Source organism: Cervus canadensis, chromosome 4, assembly GCF_019320065.1.
Source record: "Cervus canadensis isolate Bull #8, Minnesota chromosome 4, ASM1932006v1, whole genome shotgun sequence".
In the NCBI taxonomy this organism is placed as follows: Eukaryota; Metazoa; Chordata; class Mammalia; order Artiodactyla; family Cervidae; genus Cervus; species Cervus canadensis.
In genome coordinates, this window is record NC_057389.1 from 28831231 (window position 1) to 28854999 (window position 23769).

The 23769-nt window shown below is 40.9% G+C and overlaps 1 protein-coding gene across 4 annotated transcripts in view; it reads right to left on the reverse strand.

Annotated features, from left to right (window-relative positions):
• Positions 1-23769, reverse strand: part of RASGRF2 (Ras protein specific guanine nucleotide releasing factor 2) — a 246104-nt gene that overhangs the window by 153094 nt on the left and 69241 nt on the right. For 2 of the 4 annotated variants that reach the window (XM_043464746.1, XM_043464747.1), the window contains exons 3-4: positions 4166-4313; positions 1689-1778 (exon numbers count right to left, since the gene is read on the reverse strand). In XM_043464746.1, coding sequence (XP_043320681.1) covers positions 1689-1778; positions 4166-4313 — 238 coding nt within the window. The remainder of the gene's footprint in view (positions 1-1688; positions 1779-4165; positions 4314-23769) is intronic. The other 2 variants (XM_043464748.1, XM_043464749.1) reach the window with 2 other exon arrangements.

Below are 23769 nucleotides of genomic sequence, written 5' to 3' on the forward strand. Positions count from 1 at the left end.
CTGGTGGCTTTGACGGTAAAGCCTCTGCCTACAATGCGGGAGACCCAGGTTCGATTCCTGGGTCAGGAAGATCCTCTGGAGAAGGAAATGGCAACCCACTCCAGTACTCTTGCCTGGAAAATCCCATGGACAGAGAAGCCTGGTAGGCTACAGTCCATGGATAAAGAGTCGGACACGACTGAGCAACTAACTCACACATGCACAATTCATTTGTAAACATCCCTTTCCACAGAGACGTTAGTCTGACTGGGGACATAAAGGGCAACAGAGTTAAATTCAAAACCTGTTAACAAATTTAAAAATAAGGTTTTTAGAAAATTATATCTATTATGAAAGAGGAAGACAGAAACTATAAAATGTATCTTATCATTATTCCTCCATTTAACAGAAGTATTTTCAAAAATCAACTGAATTTGTGTTAAATAAAAGAATCTGCCTGCAATGCAGGAGATCTGGGTTTGATCCCTGAGTCAGAAAGATCCTCTAGAGAAGGAAATGGCAAGCCACTCCAGTATTCTTGCCTGGAGAATTCCACAGACAAAGGAGACTGGTGAGCTAGCTACAGTCCATGGGATTGCAAAGAGTCAGGCATGACTTGAGTGATTAACACAAACAAAATCTATTTACTTGAGCAATATTGCCTTCCATGCAAAAGCTAGCTTGTTCACTTGTTAACATTTTCTACAACAGGACAGTACTACAATTGTATTTTACTGATACCTCTGTTTATATGGAGCCGCATGTTATTAAAAGAATGGCAACAGCATTCATCTTATAACAAACAATAACATAAACCAAATTTAATTTAAAGATTTTCAAATTATAAGAGAGAAATGTTACTATTTCACTTTGTTATTTCTTGAAAACTGAAAACAGTGCAACTTAGTCCTGAGGAGCTTTTCTATTTCAAATTCTGAGCAATATCTAAAGTTTTATTGATACTGAAGGGGAATAATTACCTAGCATAGGAAAACAGGAATAAGAAAAAAATGAAGAAGAAATAAAATTCTGTAACTGTGCACCTTTTAACATAATATTAACACAGCTAAATCAATGCTTTTACACAGGACAGCTAAGATTGTGAAACTCAAAACGGAGATGCCTTAAATCAAACACAGCAGACTAGACAGAGTGCCAGGGTCTGGTTAATTGCAGAAGTTGTATAGTTGTAAGTGACAGTAAGATGGAAGGAGTTGCTGATTATGTGGATGTTAAACAAGAAAGAAACAACAATAAGACAGAAACCTGAGCAGATGTATTGATTCACTCAGTTTTCTCACATGCTCAAAAAAATAAACTTCTCTAAATAAACACTTTAGACTAAAGCTAAAAGAAACATTTTTGAAGTGTAATTTTAAAAACACTCCCTTAAAATATAAAAGTAGCACAAACACCAGAAAGTTCAGCAGCACTTAAATAACCCAGATGGAGAATACCACTGTCTTAATGTCTATCTTTGGCATCCTTCTCACAGAACCCACAAAAGGATTCCCAGAACTGGAAAGAAATCTCAAGCCAAAGCTTTTCCAGAGAAGTAACCATGTGTGATAATTCTGAAGCAGAAGTCAGGAAGCCATTGGGAGAGAAACACCTAGATTGTTCTTAACTCAGAGTCAGGGTGGCAAAGACATCACTACAGAGACAACTAACTAGTCCCCACCACACTCACCCAAAGCTGGAAACCCTACCTTTTTTATCTTCTTGATGTCTGGATCCTCATCTTCTTGATTGCTTTGGTAAGGTCTCATTCGTTCCTTTGTTTTATTAAGAGCGATAATCTGTAACACAAAATTGGTCCATTTCATGATGCGGGAAACACTAGGCTAAAGCCATATATCACAGGAAATTATGCTTACAAGGTAACTTATAAGATCCTCAGGAAACATTCGCTTTTCAGGCATACTATCTTCGTTTGATGCTAAGGCAGGGGAAGCCTGAACTTTACCCCAAACTTGCCTTATTATGCTGACAACAAAAGTGCTTACAAGAAGTGACTGTGGAGAGTGTGAACTGGGGTCTGGGTTACAGAAATGTGAGTCCAAAACTATACCCTGACTGCCAGTGATGACCAGACCAAGGCCTTCTCAGCATCTCAGAGGTGTGCCAGGCATCTCATCAATGGCAGCTTCCTATAAAGCCCTCTGATCTCCAAATGCAGTGACACTCAGCTCCAAGCTTGAGCTTTCTGTAATCAGCCTGCACACACAGTCCAGCAGAGTCACAGATCTCAGGAAAATGGTAACTGTAAGGGGAACTCTAGAGCCCGGGGGCTCGGCCACGCCAGGCAAGAAAACACAAAAGGGCAAAAAGAGCTGAAACCACCTGGGATCTCTTTATAGCCTCAGCTCATTTTTGTGACTCAAAACCAGGTAGCCTCAGAACCACACTTAGCAATGAAATTCCTTGGACAGAGAATCTCTATCACTCCACTGCAGGCTCCTGCAAACTCAAGAACTGATTCAGATTTACCAACAAGCAAACACTTAAAACGCTGAGATCATAATTGCCCACTCCGACCTGTCTTTACATTTTTGTCCCCATTACCAAACACTCTCCTCTGCCATTTTTCTGGCAGGGAAGTGGGCAAATAAAAGGAGTAGGAAATAAATTATGGCTCCTGTCAAGCCACCACACAAGACAGACCTGCTACTGACAGTTTGTAGCTGCAATATATATTCAGACTAAAAAAGAACATAGTGAAGGCAGATAAGCACACACAAATAAATATTGGGGAACACTGCTTGGTGCTGAATTTCTCTCATGGAGTAAATGCCAACCTCTTTCACTTGGCAGACAAGCATCTGCTCTAGCTAACTGTGGCGAGGACAGAACACAATAATTTTGTTTTAAATTACAGTGCCTGATATAGTCTTTTAAAATGCAGGTTTGTTATGTTTTCTGTTGTTGTTTTCACTGTCTCAGATTTCAGGGTTGGATTGGGAAGTTAACAACACTAATGATATGGTGAACAGTCTGCAACTTTTCATCCTCAGAGAGGCAATCAGATCCCTAGGGGAACATCAGCTTAAACCCTGCTCTGTCTGCTGGAGGTGAGGTACACGGGCAGCAGGAGGCGAAAACCCTCTCAGAATTTGCAGAGTAAGTCTCAAAAGAAGATGTGAGGAAATGAAGATGAAAATGTTGAATGACAGAGAAACAAGAAATTACCCAGATTGAGGAGCCTGCGGTTTGTTTCTATCAACAAAGTTACAATCAGCAGTAGGTTTCATTCTGTCCGATTCTTTGCTTTGAAGCTAAGAGGTCACTATTGCTCCACTGGTCAGAGAGAGTAGAAAAACTTCGCTTTCTACATTCCTCTGCAATTCTTCAGGTATTGATCACTTCCCACAGGAGGTGACAGGACAACGAGGGAAGGTGCACTCAGGTTTCTGTATACAGACGGAGGCACCTTGGGGAAAAGGGAGGACCCACAGACACCACAACAGCTGCTGTCTCCATGGCCAGCTGAGTCAATCTCACTCCCTGGGGGTGCAAGGTCTGAGGAGTTCGCAGTCAGGTTGGGGCAGGGAGGGAGGCAGGAATTCCAAGTCCAGGGAAGAAATGCACCCTAGCATATGTCACATACTTTAACCCAAATGAGTTTTTCAAAATTCTATAGAGGAGAAGGTTGGACTCTTTAGACTGAGAAAAAACGCAAAGACTTCCTGACTTCATATTTGGACCTTCTTTAGCTGTCATTCAGACTTTTACACTGAATCTATGACAGGTTCACAATAATCATTACTATGAATCCATCTGAAAACAGATAAATACTATAGTCAATTCTTGAATATTCGAGCAAATGAAGGACATCAGGAGCACAAATAATGTAAAGCTAGCACATTATCCTGATATTTTACTGTACATATTTACCTAATCCTGCATCACCGACTCGATGGACATGAGTTTGAGTAAGCTCCAGGAGTTGGTGACGGAAAGGGAGGCCTGGAGTGCTGCGATTCATGGGGTCGCAAAGAGTCAGACACAACTGAGTGACTGAATGGAACTGAACTGAACTTAGAAAATATATTCATTTCTCATGTACCTGTGATGGCAGAGGAACTAAGTTTGGAATCAAAATTTTTCCCCTATAGGCTCTAAGTAACCATGAGGAGATGACAATAAACATGAAACAATGAGAAGGAGTCTATCAACTAGGAAATACCTCTGATTTAAGCCTTTCGATTTCTGTATCTTGATCTTCAAGTTGATGCCGGAGTTGGTTAGCTGCAATTTTTTCTGTCTCTACGATCTGAACTAGATGAATGTACTTCTGCATTAATACTTCCCTCTCAATCAAAATGTCTGCATAACTTAAGAGAAAATTACAGTTAGTCATTGAGATATTATTCTACTACAGTTTCATATAGAACAGCATACTCTGTTTATTTAAAAAGAAGCTATAGAGTTTAACTAACTCTATGTAAACATTAATGTTTGGCTTACATTTGTTATCCTTTAACTATATATACTTTGAATCATCACCTTTTTACATAGCCTTTAGAAGAATTTATTTTACAACGGCAGCAACTCACAACTTTGTCATATAAATGAGAAAGATGCAAAGCAAATCTATTACTTTATTAAGAAAATAGTGGAACTTCTTTAATAAAAACTGAAGTCTTTGAACTGATGGCACATATTTAAAGTATTTCATGGGGTAAGGCACTAGCCAATCAGAACAGACCAGCTACCAAGCAGAATGAACGCAGGAACCATCAGAAGAGGGCCTGGCTGGAGAGAACAATGGTGACTTCACCACCAGCCTGGCTCTCTTCAGGATTATGGGACCTCTGAATGCACACTTTCCAAAACCAATACAGGCAAAAGCTTTATTCTAAAAACAAGTGTAGATTCTTGGGCCCTGACATCATCAGCCTAACTTGTTTCCACTACATTGGCCAAGTGTGAAAAGCAGGACATTCTTAGATTTTTTATTGATCTCTGTGGCATCCAGATTTTTGCTTCCAGAGCTTCTTGTGCTATTTAAGGTGGTAAAATGTTTGTCTGTCCATTCCCATAATCTTTTCCATATGATGTGATAACAGTAATAAATAATAACTACTTCCTGAGCATGTAGGATGCATCACACATATTCTCTTCCTCCCAGCAACCCCAAGAGACGGACTTTATCACTCCAGTTGTACAGAGAAAGAATCTGATCCTCAAAGCTAATAGGTGGCAGGGCTGGGATTCAAATCAAGGTCTATCTGACCCCAAGCTCATGTTCTTAACCACAAGATAAACTGTCTCTCTAATGAGAAACAGCACACTGGATATAAACAAGAATATCATAAGTTTTGAGATATCTGCCCCCTTGATATAGCTTCTACCCCCACTACCTCGTCTTCGAGAACCTGGGCTGTGGCAGTCCTGTTTAGACCACAAAATCTGCCCTCAGGACCACATTGCACTGGTCTAAAAAGAGATAACTGGGCCAGGCTAAACCAAGCCAGATTATTTCTCTTTGGAATCTGGGACTGTGCCTCTGACATATTTGCTTGAACTGAGATGATATAAACTTGGAAACTCAGATCACTGTTATTGATCAGCCACATTTGGCCACACCCATGCCAAAACAAAGATAAAAAAGAATAAGCAGATGTTCAGAAAAACAGAGACAAGAGAGAAAAAGTCTGAGACAGAAAGGTAAATACTTCCTGTAATTACCTTTGGGTCTTTAGTTTCTGGTCCCAGACCCTCATGATATCTGAATATAATTTTACCCTTGGGTTTGGTGAGATCCTATTGCAGTTTCCACGTAATAAGTTCTCTTTCTAACCCGCACTAGTTTGAAATAGACTTTTTTACTTGGAACTAAAAGAGTCCTAAGACAATTCTAAAAATCACAATTTTAGTTCAGTTATCTCAACAGTCTCAGCACTTACATCATGTGTGCCATTAGTGTTAGGGAAAAAAAAAGCATAGTGTCAGCAATATTTTAAGTCACTTGTCCTAAGAAATTACCCTAAGAGAAGGAAGAAAGGCTGTGTAAGTGTAAACGGGAAGAGGGGGGGAAAGGAGAAAAAAAGGCACCGTCCTCAAAGAAATATGCTTTAGGGTACTTTAAAAGGGGGAAGTAATAATAGAGCATGAGAAAATTACTTATTATAATAAAAACTCTACCCTTTCTCACCAGTTTTATTAGAAATATGCCAAATTTATTACAAACATGTTAGATCAGTGTTAGGTAGCAAAAGAGTATTTATTTTCTTCTATAAAAAGAAAAAGTCCAGACCAGTATGTAGAGCTGAATTCATGCAGACTCATCATGATATATCTTCATTTCCAAGGTCCTGCTGAAATGCTAGGAAAACTGGTTTTCGTTTAAAGAAGGAAACCATAACAGCATTATAAAACAGGAAAACATGTCATCAACAGGCCAGAAGTTTTATGAAATTCCATGAAGAGAAAAACCAAGAAGAATCAGAATGGTGGGGAAACCAGAGCAAGGAAACCGCACATGCAGACCCCCTGCACAGGATGGTTCCCACCAAGAGCGGCCAGAGAAGCTCCAAGTCCAGAATCAACAAGCACAAAGGACAGGAGACGCCAAGGATCATCAGGGTCTTTCATTAAACGAGAGCCTTCAGAACATCTGGAAGCTAGGTTCCTCCTCTTCCCATTTTACAAGACAAAGAAAGAAAAGGTCCAACGGGCAAGAATGGCATGCCCTCAAGTCAGCCGAAGATCTGCTCTCTCTAGAAAGCGGGCCACCTTCCCAAAGAAAGCTCCTCGTGAGGGGGTTAGACTCAGGGAGCAGAGTTTGGCTTTACATCACATCCACTGCACACACAAGACCAAGACCAAAAGGGAAAGGCGCTGATGAGGGACTAGGAACCAAACACACTGTATGAATTTCCTACTGGGTAACAAATCACCACAAATACAGTGGTCTAAACAGCACATACATATTATCTCATAGATTCTGTGGGTCAGTTTAGCTGGATCCTCAACTCAGAGTCTCCCAAGGTTGCTATCAAGGTGTCAGCCCAGGTGCTTTCTGTTCTAAAGGCGTGAATGAGAAAGAACCCACACTCATGTTCACTCAGGCTATTGGAAAAAGGGATTTTCTTGCAGCTACAGAACTCAGGCAGCTTGCTTCTTCATGGCCAGCAGGAGAGCATCTCTGACCTCAGGGCGGGGGCGGGGGGGACTTCCACCCTCCTCTCACTTGATTAAGTCAGGCCCAACCAGGAAAAGCTCCTTTTTAATTAACTCAAAATCAACTGATTTAGGACCTTAATTACATCTGCAAAATCCCTTTTCCTTTGCCATAGAAGGTAATCTAGAAGCCACTATTCACTCGTGTTTGCTATATACTAGCTGCTGGTAGCTGGAGAAGGCAATGGCACCCCACTCTAGTACTCTTGCCTGGAAAATCCCATGGAAGGAGGAGCCTGGTAGGCTACAGTCCATGGGGTCGCTAAGAGTCAGACACAACTGAGCGACTTCACTTTCACTTTTCACTTTCATGCATTGGAGAAGGAAATGGCAACCCACTCCAGTGTTCTTGCCTGGAGAATCCCAGGGATGGCGGAGCCTGGTGGGCTGCCGTCTATGGGGTTGCACAGAGTCAGAGACGACTGAAGTGACTTAGCAGCAGTAGCTGCTGGTAGCAAGTCACAGGTTCCGCCCAAGCACGCTAAAGGAGATGGAACCTGACAAGGGAGAGTCCCAGCCAACCTTGCTGCCGTCTGCCCACATACCTGAAAAGGAAGCTTGCATAAGCACAAAAGGCACAGACAGACCCTTGTTCACAGTCACAGTGTTAAGCCCAGGCCAGCTACCTGTAGTAACCCTCAAGATCCTTGATTTAGAAACAAAGATCACTAGACACTTGAGAAAGTTAATCCCTAAGAAAAGTAGCAGGCGGCATGTAAGATGACCCCTAGTGATGGAACAGATCACAGCAAAAGTGACGGGATGGCACTTCCAAGATCAGTGTACAAGGAGACTCTGGATTCCATCCTATTATTGGCCTTCTCTTATCTTGCCGGTTTGTGCTGGCCGCTTCCATGTTGTGAGCTGCTACATGGAGGGGCCCACACAGACAGGCACTGAAAGAGGCCTCAGCCAACAGCTGATGAGAAACTGAGGCTTCAGTCCAACAACTGGTAAGGAAGTGAATCCAGCCAACAATCACGTGAGTGAGTACCTTTTGAACCTGCAGGTGTGACGGCAGACCTGGCTGACACCAGGATTGCTGCCTTGCATCCTCAGGGCAGAGGCATCCAGCAGAACCATACCTAGATTCCCAAGCCACAGACACGACAATAAGTTGTTTATTGTTTTAAGCACTGGGGAGTAAACTGTCAAGCGGCAAGAGTTAATAAGTAAAGTCTCAAATAAACAAACAGAAGAGATACTAGGGCAACAAGGCTAATCAGGCAACAGAGATTTATCTTCCGAGAGATATGGAAGGATAGTAAAGCCATAAAACAAAAAGCGGCTGTCACGGAAAAGAAGTAATCAAATAACAGGAAGAGTTCTTGGAAGCAAAAACAATTATTGAAAAATTTCAGGTCAATGAATGTGCTAACCAATAAACCAGACATGGCTAAAATCTAAGCTGGGTGGTGGCAGAGATAAAGAACACTGAACAAAAATACAAAGAGATTAAAAATAGGAAAGAAAATTTGAGCAGCACGGAGTACAGATCCAAGAAGTCTGAAAACTACCTTATGGATTCTTTCATTTGAACCAGTCCTAATGAGATGGATGAAGCTGGAACCCATTATACAGAGTGAAGTAAGCCAGAAAGATAAAGAACATTACAGCATACTAACACATATATATGGAATTTAGAAAGGTGATAACGATAACCCTATATGCAAAACAGAAAAAGAGACACAGAAATACAGAACAGACTTTTGAACTTTGTGGGAGAATGTGAGGGTGGGATATTTCAAAAGAACAGCATGTATACTATCTGTGGTGAAACAGATCACCAGCCCAGGTGGGATGCATGAGACAAGTGCTCCGGCCTGGTGCACTGGGAAGACCCAGAGGAATCGGGTGGAGAGGGAGGTGGGAGGGGGGATCAGGATTGGAAATACATGTAAATCCATGGCTGATTCATATCAATGTATGACAAAACCCACTGGAAAAAATAAAAAAAAAAAAAAAAAAAAAAAAAAAAAAAAAAAAAAAAAAAAAAAAGATTCATGGAATCAAAAAAAAAAAAAAAAAAACTACCTTATGGGAGTTTCAGAAGGAAAAAAAACAGAGAGACTGTGATGGGGAGCAAATAATCAAGAAATTCAAGAAGCCTTCCTTGAACTGAACACAGTACAGTTCAAATAGAAAGGCTAATCCAAATGCCAGAGAGAACAAATGAAAAAAATGTCATACTCTGTCAAACCCTGGTAAAATATCAGAGCTCTAAGGATAGAGAAAAATTATGAAACCTTCCAAAGAGAAACCATAGGTTAGCTAAAGAAAGTGAGTATCAAGCAGATACACTCCTCCTCAGTAACCTAGGGAGTTAGATCACAATAGATAATTGAACACCAGCCTTGACAATTGGTACGTAACATTTGTATAACCATGATGCAAATGCCCCTCACTGTTTTTTAATTTTCAGAATCAACAAAGACTTAATTAAATTTATAGAACAGAAGGTAAATGTTTAAAAAAGTTTATAAACAGAGAATAAATAATTGTGGCAGTAATAAAACCTCAGGGTTAGACGAGAGAAAATAACAATAAAAACATATTAAATGCCTCAATTTATGTATCTTGCATAGCAGAGAGTCAATACATACTGTCCAAAGTTGGTAAATTAACAGAGGCTTAATGATATGATTTTAAGATATAAAGTCAATCACTGTAAGTAACACAAACAGAGGGGACAGAGGAAGGAGAGGTAAGAGATTCGTAAGAGTGTTAAAGTCTTCATCTTTATAACAGGGAGCCAATAATATTGCTTAAAATTATTGAGTCAAGAAATAGATAAAATGACTTCATAGAAAATAATATATGAATGAATTATAAATACAGAAAAAAGGTGCTACTTAATCATATAAGTAAAAATTGTTTCTTTCACAAGGGCTTCCCTTGTGGCTCAGCTGGTAAAGAATATGCCTGCAATGAGGGAGACCTGGGTTCAATCCCCGGATTGGGAAGATCCCTTGGAGAAGGGAAAGGCTACCTGGCCTGGAGAATTCCATGGACTATATAGTCCACAGGGTCACAAAAGTCAGACATGACTGTACAACTTTCACTTTTCAAAAATTGTTTATCAAATTTATCGAGTTTCAGTAAACAATAGCGCCAGCAAAGATATGTTAAAATGGCTACTCTACTGAAGTGAACTATGTCACAATATATATCAAGATACATTAAAAAGGTCATACACATCCTTGGTCATAGTAATTACACTTCTAATAATCTAACTCAAGGAAAATAAACAGATATTTGCACAAAGATGTACAAAGAAACAAGATATGCATTCACTAATTATTTTAATAAATATAAGAAAGTGCAAACAATCTAAATGTACATGTATATAATATGGAAGTGATTAAACAAGCAATAGTAGATCTACACAATGGAATGGTACATGCCATTTAAAATCACATTTTAAAAGAACAGTAACATAATGAAGACATATCTAAGACTTACTAATAAGTGAACGACAACAATAAAAAAAACTCCAGGAGATAAAAATAAACATGTTTTGTGCATGCACATAAGTTCAATTGCAGACAGAGAAAATTATGTATATCACAGATATAACGGTTGGGAAGGAGGGGTGACCAAGAGGGAATGATAGGCACTCCAAATACAAAAAGCAGTGTTCTTTCACTGGTACAATTATGGGTAATTTTTAATTAACTTCTTTTGTGCTTTTCTGTATTTTTCCAGCACCTCTATAATTTTAAGTGGAAGCCCCACATACACCAATCCTAATGACAGATATTTACTCTGTGAGACAGGATTATGTAATGTTTATTTCCTTCTTAATATGTCCCTATGACTTCAAATTCATTCTTTCATTCAATGTTTATTGACTGGTACGTACCAGAAATTGTTCAAAGCACTTGATACAGGAGTAAACAAAGCAGAAAAAACAACAACAAAAACAAACTGTGCTCTTGTGAAGTTTATACTGTAGTACAGAGCTAAAAAAGGTCTTACTGACCCAGATAACCACAATAATGTGGTCACTTACCCAAAGCCAGATATCCTGGAGTATGAAGTCAGGTGGGCCTTAGGAAGCATCACTATAAACAAAGCTATTGGAGGTGATGGAATTCCAGCTGAGCTATTTCAAATCCTAAACAATGATGCTGTGAAAGCACTGCACTCAACATGTCGGAAAATTTGGAAAACTCAGCAGTGGCCACAGGACTGAAAAGAGTCAGTTTTCATTCCAATCCCAAAGAAGGGCAACGCCAAAGAATGATCAAACTGCCATATAATTGTGCCCATACCAGTAAGGTTTGTCTCAAAATTCTTCAAGCTAGGCTTCAGCAGTATGTGAACCTAGAACTTCCACATGGACAAGCTGGATTTAGAAAAGACAGAGGAACCAGAGATCAAATTGCCAACATTCTCTGGATAAGCAAAGGAATTCCAGAAAAACATCTACTGCTGCTTCATCAACTATGTTAAAGCCTTTGACGGTATGGATCACAACAAACTGTGGAAAATTCTTAAAGAGGTGGGAATACCATACCACCTTATCTGTCTCCTGAGAAACCTGTATGCAGGTCAAGAAGCAACAGTTAGAACTGGACATGGAACAATGACTGGTTCAAAATGGAAATGAGTGCATCAAAGCTGTATATTTTCACCCTGCTTATTTAACTTGTATGCAGAGTACATCATGCAAAATGCCAGGCTGGATGAATCACAAGCTGGACTCAAGATTGCTGGAAGAAACATCAACAACCTCGGATATGCAGATGATATACCACTCTAATGGCAGAAAGCAAAGAGGAACTAAGGAGCCTCTTGATGAGGGTGAAAGAGGAGAGTGAAAAAGCTGGCTTAAAACTCAACATTCAAAAACTTAAGATCATGGCATCCAGTCCATCACTTTATGGCAAATAGAAGGGGAAAAAGTAAAGCAGTAACAGATTTTATTTTCTTTGGCTCCAAAATCATTGTGGATTGTGACTGCAGCCATGAAATTAAAAGATGCTTGATCCTTGGAAGGAAATTGATCACAAACCTAGACAGCATATTAAAAAGCAGAGATATCACTTTGCTGACAACGGCCCATATAGTCAATGCTATGGTTCTTCCAATAGTCATGTATGGATATGAGAGTTGGAGCATAAAGAAGGTTGAGCACCAAAGAATTGATGCCTTCAAACTGTGGTGTTGGAGAAGATTCTTGAGAGTCCCTTGGACTGCAAGGAGATCAAATTAGTCAGTCTTAAAGGAACTCCACCCTGAATGGTCATTGGAAGGACTGATGCTGAAGCTGAAGCTCTAATACTGTGGCCACCTGATGCAAGGAGCCAACTCACTGGAAAAGATCCTGATGCTGGGAAAAACTGAAGGAAAAAGGAGAAGGGAGTGGCAGAGGAAGAGGTGGTTAGATAGCATCACTGACTCAGTGGACATAAATCTGAGCAAATTCCATGAGACAGTGAAGGACAGGGGAGCCTGGTGTGCTGCAGTCCATGGGGTCACAAAGAGTCAGGCACCACTTAGCAACTGAACAACAACACAGCAAAAGACATTAATGTGAGAAAAATTTGTAGTGTGCTGTTCAGTCCTTCTCCAGGGGATGTTCACAACCCAGGGATCAAATCCATGTCTCCTGCATTGGCAGGTGGATTCATGTTTTGTCTGATTAAATTTTCTGGTTACTAGATAATGCCCAGGTTTAAGTGTTCCAGTCTAAACTATCCATTACTTCTATTTTGCAATTTATTCACTTATTTGTTTTTGTTATTCAATTTAAGATTCCTTGAGAAAAAATGGTTCCTCATTGCCAAGGGAAATAATAAAATTAAGCCATATAAATGAACATGATGAAAACCAAACTAAGCTGTTGAGTACCAACAGATGGCAAGTCTAAGAAATATATAGGGGGGTAAAATATTCATGGGTAATATTTATAATCAAAACCACTACTCCATGCAAGAGAGAAGAAATATTCCAGTAGAATCCTGAAGAGTTCAGAGAAGAGGCACAGTATAAAATCACAGGCCTTAAAATTATCAGGAAGGAATTTTACTTGGGCCAGAACCTTATCCTAGTTATTCTGCCATGTCTTTTTTTCCTTTTCTTCAGCTGCTCCAGGTCTTAGTTGTGGCATGCAGGATCTGTAAGTTGAGGCACGTGGGATCTAGTTTCCTGACCAGGGATTGAACCTTGGCCCCCTGCACTGGGAATGGAGAGTCTTAGCCACTGGACCACCAGGGAAGTCCTTTATCCTAGATACTTTGATTGAAGACATATTTGCTAGTGAGAGAGAGATACGTGGCTAATATGCTAGACAATTATAATTACAATTAGCATATATATCTAGCATATCAGAGAAAGAGAGAGAACTATAGTAAAACCCAAACTGAAAGGCCGTATAATGGGTAACTGAAGAAACATTCCCACTAGCTCCAGGATTATGTTTAGTTTTATTGAGAAAACTTTGGAATCAGCATTCAGAGGCATCATGGACTCTTTGGAAACTGGAGACATCCAGTTCAGGATGATAGCATTGTGGTTCCCAGCTAAACAATGTCTGAGCACAGGCAGCAGCACCCTTATCTAGGCAAGACCAGGCCTTTAGGCATCATTACAGCCACCTTAACGTTGCTACCCTCCATTTTTCTGGCTCTCAAATGTTCTTAACATCAATAAGTCCACTCCACTGACTTATCAATATTTTCCAGGTATCACATCAGTGTTACAGGTTCTAACACTAATTCACTCCCATTAATCTCTTTTTTTCTGCAAACAGGCTCTTCTTTCCTACACTGCCCCCTCTACAGTAAGTGGAAACTCAAGCATCTCTGTTAGGAGAGATCAAAAAGAGAAATAAAATTTAAGGACTAAGGATGTCAGAGTTGGACTATAAAGAAAGCTGAGCACCAAAGAATTGATGCTGTTGAACTGTGGTATTGGAGAAGACTCTTGAGAGTCCCCTGGACCACAAGGAGAGCCAACCAGTCCATCCTAAAGGAGATCAGTCCTGAATATTCACTGGAAGGGACTGATGCTGAAGCTGAAACTCCAATATTTTGGCTACCTGATGCGAAGAACTGACTCACTAGAAAAGACCCTGATGCTGGGAAAGATTGAAGGCAGGAGGAGAAGGGGATGACAGAGAATGAGGTGGTTGGATGGCATCACTGATTCAATGGATATGAGTCTGAGTAAGCTCTGGGAGTTGGTGATGGACAGGGAGGCCTGGCGTGCTGCAGTCCATGAGGTCTCAGAGTCGGACACGACTTAGCGACTGAACTGAAAGTTCCCTCTTTTAAACACTGCTCTTTCTTTTCAGTTCACAGTTGTAGTCCATTACTTAGACATCTGACTAACTTTGGGGCATGTGGAAAGTTGTCATTAATCTTTTCTAAAGCACAATTAAATATAAAAAATGAGCAAAACATTGTTATAAGGAAGTATAACAGAAAGCCAATAATGGTAAAGTTATTACTTTGACAGAAATTTTAAGGAACGTTTCTAAAAGTAAATACATTTTATAGTATAGTACTATATTAAAAAAGCGAGGAACATGTTTTATATCACAGTTGATACTGATGACCCTTATCCTAACACTGAGACTTTTCTTTCTTTACAAATATACATAAATACGTATTGGTAGAATTCTCTTTATGATCACCAAAAATTCTTTAGCCAAAGTATATATCTAACTATATTCATTAAACACAAATGGATTAAAGATGTTAATAAATTTTCGTGTTTAATTTCTACTATGAGGGCTCTAAACAAAATAGCAATGGAAACAGGTGTTGGTGGGACTATGGAGAAACTGGAACCCTCATACATTGCTAGTGGGAATGGAAAGTAGTGCATCCAGCGGGGAAACAGTGTGGCAGTTCCTTGAAAAGCTAAACATAAAGACACCATATGACCCAGTAATTCTTACCTTGTGCTAAGTCGCTTCAGTCGTGTCTGACTCTTTGTGACCCTGTGAACTGTAGCCCTCTAGGCTCCTCTGTCCATGGGATTCCCCAGGCAAGAATACTGGAATGGGTTACCATGCCCTCCTCCAGGGGATCTTCACAACCCAGGGACTGAATGTATGTCAAACCCATGTCTCTCATATCTCCTGTGTTGGCAGGTGGGTTCTTTACCACTAATGCCATCTGAGAACTGAAAACATAAATCCACACAAACACTTGTACTCAAATACTCACAGTGGCACTGTTCATAACAGCAAAAAGAGGAAACAAGCCCAATGTCCATCAATCAATGAATGAATAAACAAAAAGTGGTACAGTCACACAATGGAACAGTATTCAGCCATAAAAAGGGCAGAGGGCTGATAATGCTACAGCATGAATGAACCTTGATAACATTATGGTAAGTGAAAGAAACCAGAGACGAATGCATTGATATGAAATGTCCAGAATTCACAAATCCACAGAGACAGCAAGTAAATCAATGGTTAGCTAGGGCTAGGGAAATCAGGCAATAGGAAGCAACTGCTAATGGATGAGGTTTTCTTCTTGAGTGCTGAAAATGTTCTGGAATTAGGTAGTGGTGATGGTTGCCAAGAAAATTAGAGATACCAAGGGAACATTTCATGCAAAGATGGGCACAATAAAGGACACAAATGGTATGGACCTAACAGAAGCAGAAGATATTAAGCAGAGGTGGCAAGAATACACAGAAGAACGGTACAAAAAAGATCTTCATGACCCAGATAATCACAATGGTGTGATCACTCACCTAGAGCCAGACATCCTGGAATGTGAAGTCAAGTGGGCCTTAGGAAGCATCACTACAAACAAAGCTAGTGGAGGTGACGGAATTCCAGGTGAGCTATTTTAAATCCTAAAAGATGATGCTGTGAAAGTGCTGCACTCAATATGCCAGCAAATTTGGAAACTCAGCAGTGGCCTCAGGACTGGAAGAAGTCAGTTTTCATTCCAATCCCAAAGAAAGGCAATGCCAAAGAATGATCAAACTACTGCACAAATTGCACTCATCTCACACACTGGTAAAGTAATGCTTAAAATTCTCCAAGCCAGGCTTCAGCAATACGTGAACCATGAACTTCCAGATGTTCAAGCTGGTTTTAGAAAAGGCAGAGGAACCAGAGATCAAATTGCCAACATCGGCTGGATCACAGAAGAAGCAAGAGAGTTCCAGAAAAACATCTATTTCTGCTTTATTGACTATGCCAAAGCCTTTGACTGTGTGGACACAATAAAGTGTGGAAAATTCTGAGAGATGGGAATACCAGACCACCTGACCTGCCTCTTGAGAAACCTGTATGCAGGTCAAGAAGCAACAGTTAGAACTGGACATGGAACAACAGACTGGTTACAAATAGGAAAAGGAGTACATCAAGGCTGTATATTGTCACCCTGCTTATTTAACTTCTATGCAGAGTACATCATGAGAATCGCTGGGCTGGAGGAAGCACAAGGTGGAATCAAGATTGCCGGGAGAAACATCAATAACCTCAGATATGCAGATGACACCACCCTTATGGCAGAAAGTGAAGAGGAACTAAAGAGGCTCTTGATGAAAGTGAAAAAGGAGAGCAAAAAAGTTGGCTTAAAGCTCAACATTCAGAAAACTAAGATCATGGTATCCGGTCCTATCACCTCATGGCAAATAGATGGGGAAACAGTGGAAACAGTGGCTGACTTTATTTTTCTGGGCTCCAAAATGACTGCAGATGGTGACTGCAACCATGAAATTAAAAGACGCTTGCTCCTTGGAAGGAAAGCTATGACCAACCTAGACAGCATATTGAAAAGCAGAGACGTTACTTTGCCGACAAAGGTCCATCTACTCAAGGCTATGGTTTTTCCAGTGGTTGTGTATGGATGTGAGAGTTGGACTATAAAGAAAGCTGAGTGCCGAAGAATTGATGCTTTTGAACTGTGGTGTTGGAGAAGACTCTTGAGAGCCCTTGGACTGCAAGGAGATACAACTAGTCCATCCTAAAGGAGATCAGTCCTGGGTGTTCATTGGAAGGACTGATGTTGAAGCTGAAACTCCAATACTTTGGCCACCTGATGTGAAGAGCTGACTCATTTGAAAAGACCCTGATGCTGGGAAAGATTGAGGGCATAGGAGAAGGGGACGACAGAGGATGAGATGGTTGGATGGCATCACCGACTTGATGGATATGGTTTTAGATGGACTCCGGGAGTTGGTGATGGACAGGGAGGCCTAGTGTGCTGCAGTTCATGGGGTCGCAAAGAGTCGGACACGACTGAGCGACTGAACTGAACTGAACTGATGGTTGCATAACTTTGTGAATATACCAGAAATCACTAAATCACAAACTTTAAAATGGTGGATTTTTATGGTATGCGAATTACATCTCAATTTTAAAAATAATAATGCTTTTTACAAAGCAATGGGATGACCTCTTCCCAAAAGTAGTATTTTCACTGCATGATAAATCAAAAATTCTTTATGTCAAAAAATGCCATAGATGTAAGTACAAGACAAAAAATGACAAAGGCTTATAACAAATATGAAAAATAGAAAATATCTTTATCATACAAAGAGCTCAAAAACAAACTGATAAGAAAAACACCAATTGGAAAAATGGGAAATGGATCTGAGACAGTAATTCATATAGGTAATAAAGACAAATATTAACAATAGCAAAAAATAGTCTCACCAATAATCAAGGAAATACTCATTACAGAAGGTACCATTCTCTACCCATCAATATAATAAAGATTTTTAAAAATGATTCCAGCTTTCTCATGCCCTAGCAGAAGGAGATTAAACTGGTACACACATTTCTGAAAAGCAACGTGGCCCTGTGCCAAGAGCAGGGATAAGAGATGAGCAGGACACATTTGCGTTGAAGGAATTCAAGCTGACAGGGAGAAGCAGAGAAACAAATCAATGCAATAATCTCATAGAGGCTCAGAGATAAATAAGAGGTTACAGTGGGGGGCCAAAGAAGGGAATGGTCAGCACTTCCTAGAGCTGGAGAAAGCACATCCAGGAAGATGGTGCAGATGACTGAGAACTGAGCCTGAAAGATGAGCTGGAGTTATTCAGGCTGGAGGGACACCCCAGCACATCAGAATTCCTGAGCTCAGGACACGGTGGGGGGTGGTGTGTGTGCAGAGGAATGGCACGAGAAGCTCCCAAAGGTCAGCTCAGGAGGGTCCTTGCTTGACTGGCTCACTGCATCCCAGAACTTGCTAGGGAAGGAATAAACATCAGGTGAATGAATGAATCTTTTTTTTCCTTAAAAGCAACATGGGGGACCATCATAGTATTCTCCCAACCCCTGGGTCTGTTTAAATGTTTATATCATAAGAAAACTGACTCTAATAACTAAAATTACTCAAGGGCACCCTGGAATTCTTCTAGAAGATCAGATGTCTTCTTCAGAAAGGGTACTCCAGTAATTGTGTGGAGGACAGATCAGAATGATACACATTTGGAAGGGAGACCTCTTGCAGAAAACTATGAGTTTAGTTTTGGGCTTACTGAGTATCCATCTATCTATAGGCACATGTGCAAATATGTAGGGGAAAAAAAAAAACGGAACAAATTGTGACCAGTAAGTACCTCTTTGGAAATAAGTAGGCTTGGGGAATGTTGGGGGACAGGGGAAGATGAGTGGAAACTAGAACTTTTTACCCTCTCCACTTTTGCATTGTTTAAATTTTCATTTTCTTTTTGGAGAACTTGCATTTATAGGTATTATTCGTGTAATTCAAAAAATAAGTATTAAATACAAAATAGCAAGTTGAAGTTACATAAGGAAGGAAAAGCTCTGGAAAGTCATGTTGACCCAGGTGACACAGCTTCAGTGGGGCAGAGACAGAAACCCACCCCCAGAGGCTGGAAAGAGCAGGACTGTGTACAAAGAAAGAACAAACAAATCATTTCTCCAAGAAACCTGGCTGCACTTTCAAGAGTGGTCAGCAGATAGAGGAGGATTTAGGGCCAAGACAAAGGATTTCTGGTTTTTAGGTGGGAGACAAATATTTAAGAAAAACCAAAGAACACAAGAGAAAAGTCACGGTGAGCAGGATAAAGGGAGACAGGAGGTTCAGGGAAACCCACTGGAACTATAAGAGAGAAATGAATCAATTATCCAGCAAGAGAATCAGAGGGAAGAAGCCAACGGTAGAGATCTTCCTTGAACCAGAGGCCCTGTAGGGGGTGAGCCCACATGCACATGAGGACCTGCTCTGTGAGTGGAGACGCAAGGTCGCACCGTGGTGTCCGCTGACGCTTAAGGAAGGAGACAAGACAAGCATCTGAAGCAAACACTCTGTGGGGAACAGGAAAGATAACTGGCGGGTAGAAGGATTAACAAAGGGCTGCAAATAAGACAATTCAAGCCCAGTTTTTCTCCACAGAAAACAGTTTCTACTATCCAACCAAGCAAACCCTTCAGTCCACAAACACGACTTCTCTTCTTTTGTGTTGCACTCTTCACACTCTAAGGAAAAAAGTGCTGAAATCCCTTTCATTGTGGCAGATGTGGAGGCAGAGGTCTGACAGACGTTCTTGGTAAAGAAAGACAATATCTCAAACACACAACATCCACCTCTTCAGCTTTTTAATAGTGGCAGTCTTACTATTACAAGAAGAATACAAAATATGGCCTTGGGATTGCTTTAGGCTGTATAACATTACTATACATTTCTGATTTCCTAGTCTTGTGGCTTTGCTGTGATACATAAAACATTTTCAGTTTTTCTATGTAATCACTCTTCTGACTTGTGAGGGACTTCCCCATGCACATTCCACAAAGTGCTAATTTTATGGGGATGACAGGATACATACAGTGGCCTTCAGTGTCAGAGAGATTTTGTATTTACACTTTGCTCCAAATTAAGCCTCTCAGTTCAGTTCAGTCACTCAGTTGTATCTGACTCTTTGTGACCCCATGAACCGCAGCACGCCAGGCCTCCCTGTCCATCACCAACTCCCGGAGTCCACCCAAACCCATGTCCATTGTGTCAGTGATGCCATCCAGCCATCTCATCCTCTGTCGTCCCCTTCTCCTCCTGCCCTCAATCTTTCCCAGCATCAGGGTCTTTTCTAATGAGTCAGCTCTCCACATCAGATGGCCAGAATACTGGAGTTTCAGCTTCAGCATCAGTCCTTCCAATGAACACCCAGGACTGATCTCCTTTAGGATGGACGGGTTGGATCTCCTTGCAGTCCAAGGGCTCTCAAGAGTCTTCTCCAACACAACAGTTCAAAAGCATCAATTCTTCGGTGCTCAGCTTTCTTTATAGTCCAACTCTCACATCCATACATGTTTTTGTATGGATTAAGCCTCTAGCCAGGTAAAAAGAATGAGGTTACAAGCATTAGGTGTTTGGTGCAATTACCAATGGGGGGGCGGGTGTGTGTGTGTGTTTTAGAGGAAGAGGTGAAGAGATAGAGAACATGAACAACAGGCTGCCTCAGACACATGTAATCAAAAGGACTATAGATAAAAACAGACCCAAGAAGCTGGATTAGAGCTTTCTTTAGTGGACAAGAGGACAAGGTTTAACCGAAAATCTTAACTGGAGGATTAAGTTTCTCCACTCATCAAGTTCAGAACTGACAGGGTGAAGGAAAGGGCTGCGTCAAGCCTTAGCCAAACAAAACCTGACGTGAGCTCCATGGGATGGAGTCACACGCTCAGTTCCTCTTTCTCTTGCAAATACCTTCCCCACGAAGGAAAACCTAAGGGCCACCTGCCATAGGCACACACAAAAGGGAGGAAAGAGCACCAAGGGAGGGTGTGGAGTTTTAGCTGGAGAAGCTGGAGGCAAAGCAGGCAAAAGATAGCAGGACTGTCTCAAACAATGACAGCATAAGCAAGGGCTCTGCAAGTGAACAAAGCCACACACACCCCACGGTGTGCAATACCAGGCACCACGTTCTCCGTGCCTCTGATGTTTCACAAGCCCTCCCCTGACCTCAGACCTGGTAGAAACCCAAAGCCAGCTCTCCCCTCAGGACACACCTGACTTCTCTAGGAGCCCCTGATGCTCATTCTCCCATACCTGACATACCAATGGGCAAGGAGACCCACCTGTATTGCCCGGTTCCCTACTGCCCCTTCCAGGCATTCATACCCCACAGTCCCCTGCAGAAGCCCTTCCTGGCCAGCACTTGTCATCCTGCCCCACAGTCCTCCTCTCAGTCATCACATCCCCTCTCAGGGAGTGACGCCATCCAAGCTAGGGATCCAAGAGACATGTTAGATGCCACCCTGGTCCAACGCTGTCCATTTCTAGGCGGGCACAAGATCCTTTGAAGTCTACCCCCTACAACTCTGAAATACTTTCCACCTACCTCTTTCCCCAACTGTCATCAACCAGGTCCTTCAGGTTTTATGCTTAGATCAGAATGGGAAAAGCCTTGGTACCTCTGGTTCAACTGGATCCTCTTCCAGGACATGACTACCTTCTAACTTCCGAGGTTCCGTTTGCTCAGGGCTCCAGCAGATGAAACTATGGACATTGTCGTGTCAGCCAATGAGCCCTAAAGACCCACAATCAACTGGATCAGTGCTTTTGATTGTCATAATATCTACCATAAAGAAGACTGAGTGCTGAAGAATTGATGCTTTTGAACTGTGGTGTTGGAGAAAACTCTTGAGAGTCCCTGGGAGTGCAAGGAGATCAAAGTAGTCAATCCTAAAGGAAATCAATCCTGAATATTCATTGGAGGGACTGATGTTGAAGCTGAAACTCCAATACTTTGGCCACCTGATGTGAAGAGTTGACTCATTAGAAAAGACCCTGATGCTGGGAAAAATTGAAGGCAGGAAGAGAAGGGGACAACAGAGGATGAGTTGGTTGGATGGCATCACTGACTCAATAGACATGAGTGTGAGCAAGCTCCGGGAGCTGGTGAAGGACAGGGAAGCCAGGCGTGTGGCAGTCCATGGGGTTGCAATGAGTCAAATACAACTGAGTGACTGAACAACAACTACAACAATGTATACAACTGAATCAACCATGGTGGACAGATGTGGCTATAAGAGAACAAAGAAATACCAAGTTACTGGAAATGTCTAAACCTTCATACCTAAATAGTAAACCATTTCTAGAACAAGCACAGACTTCATTACTATTAAAATACTCTGGCTTCACCTCATCTCAACAAAAACAAGACTAAGCCTTGCTATCACCTTCCCGTGAACCAATGCCAGTAATACATGATGAAATGATATTTTAAATGTGCCAATTTCTAGAAATGTAATATCGATCAACTTTGAGCAAAACTGTAAAACAAGCTTCCTGGACAAGGTCAAAGCTTCAAAATGAGAATATCAATTTCCAAAAAGATGTCTTCCTGGGCCAGATCTAAGGAAGAAAACATGCAACTGAACATGCCAGGAAACGACCTAAAGAACCTCTGAAAGCAAATCAAGTCAATCCAGCTCGGAAGTACAAAAGCCAGCCTTAAGAATGTGGCTCTCATGACACTCCAAAGATAGAACACCCAGGCCAGTACTGATAAACACCCCAGGAAAAGAGGAGCAGTGATCAAGAGAAGGATTCTCAGCAGTCCCTGTTTCTGTGTAGTACCTACAGAAGGATCTGTAGCTCAGAAAAGAACTAGTCCCAGGCTAAAATACTCATCAGTTCATCAAAAGCTCATACTTAAAAAGAGGGATCAATAAAACCATAATTATTGAGCATCTGCAATTAAAAAGGCAGTAATACCAAAGTAATGCCATTAGGCTATCCTCTAAAGGTGAAATGTTTAGTTACCAACCAGTTGTTTAATTAGCACAATGCCAAGCAAAAAGGGCTGACAAATTCTTTCTCTGAATCAGCCTCATTAACTTTCTGGCTCTGCTCATTTACAAACAAAGTCAGGATGAATTTCACAGACCCAAGTTTACACCAAAAACTTGACTTAATGAAATGTAAATGAAAAAGTTATTATCTTCTGTGATTTAGAAAGCAAGAATTTAAGAAGCATCTCAATGCAAAAAGTCAACTATAAGAAGTCAGATGTAAAGCAGTCAAATTAAAAGGAAGTCATCAAACAATGGAGTCCTGGACCTCAAATCAAAGGAAGAGCAAATCTAATGGACCAAAAGTCAGGACACCAAGAAAAATGATCAATTAATAACCAAATCTTCACATCTAAAAGAGAAGAAAATTTTTACCATTGGATTAACTAAACCACTGAAGTGGTTTCTAAAATCTACGCTTCCTGACAAAATCATTTAAGCCCTGGATTGATCATATGGCAGTCAACATCAAATAGCTACTGACCTACTTACACATATATGACCAAGTTTTCCTGGTATACCAAAAAACCTCTTACTTGAAATTTTACCACTTTAAAGTAATTCATACTCTATTTGGTTCACCACAATGTCTGCTTGGCAACTACAAAGGAATTTAGGCTGCTAATGGTACTCGGGTCTTCTGGAAAGATAAAAAAAAAAAAAAAAATGGGCAAATACACGTGTTTTAAATTATTTACTTTATTTTAACTCCCAGGTAGAAAGGAACAGAAGTGGTCACAAAGACTGTGTCTGGAAATGACCCAAGGGTTCTACCTTGCCAACTTGATACTTCTTTCACCTTTGAAAACCTGACTTTCTTTCTACAGAGAGTCAGTCTGCATTAGCCTTAAGTCTGGAGCAAA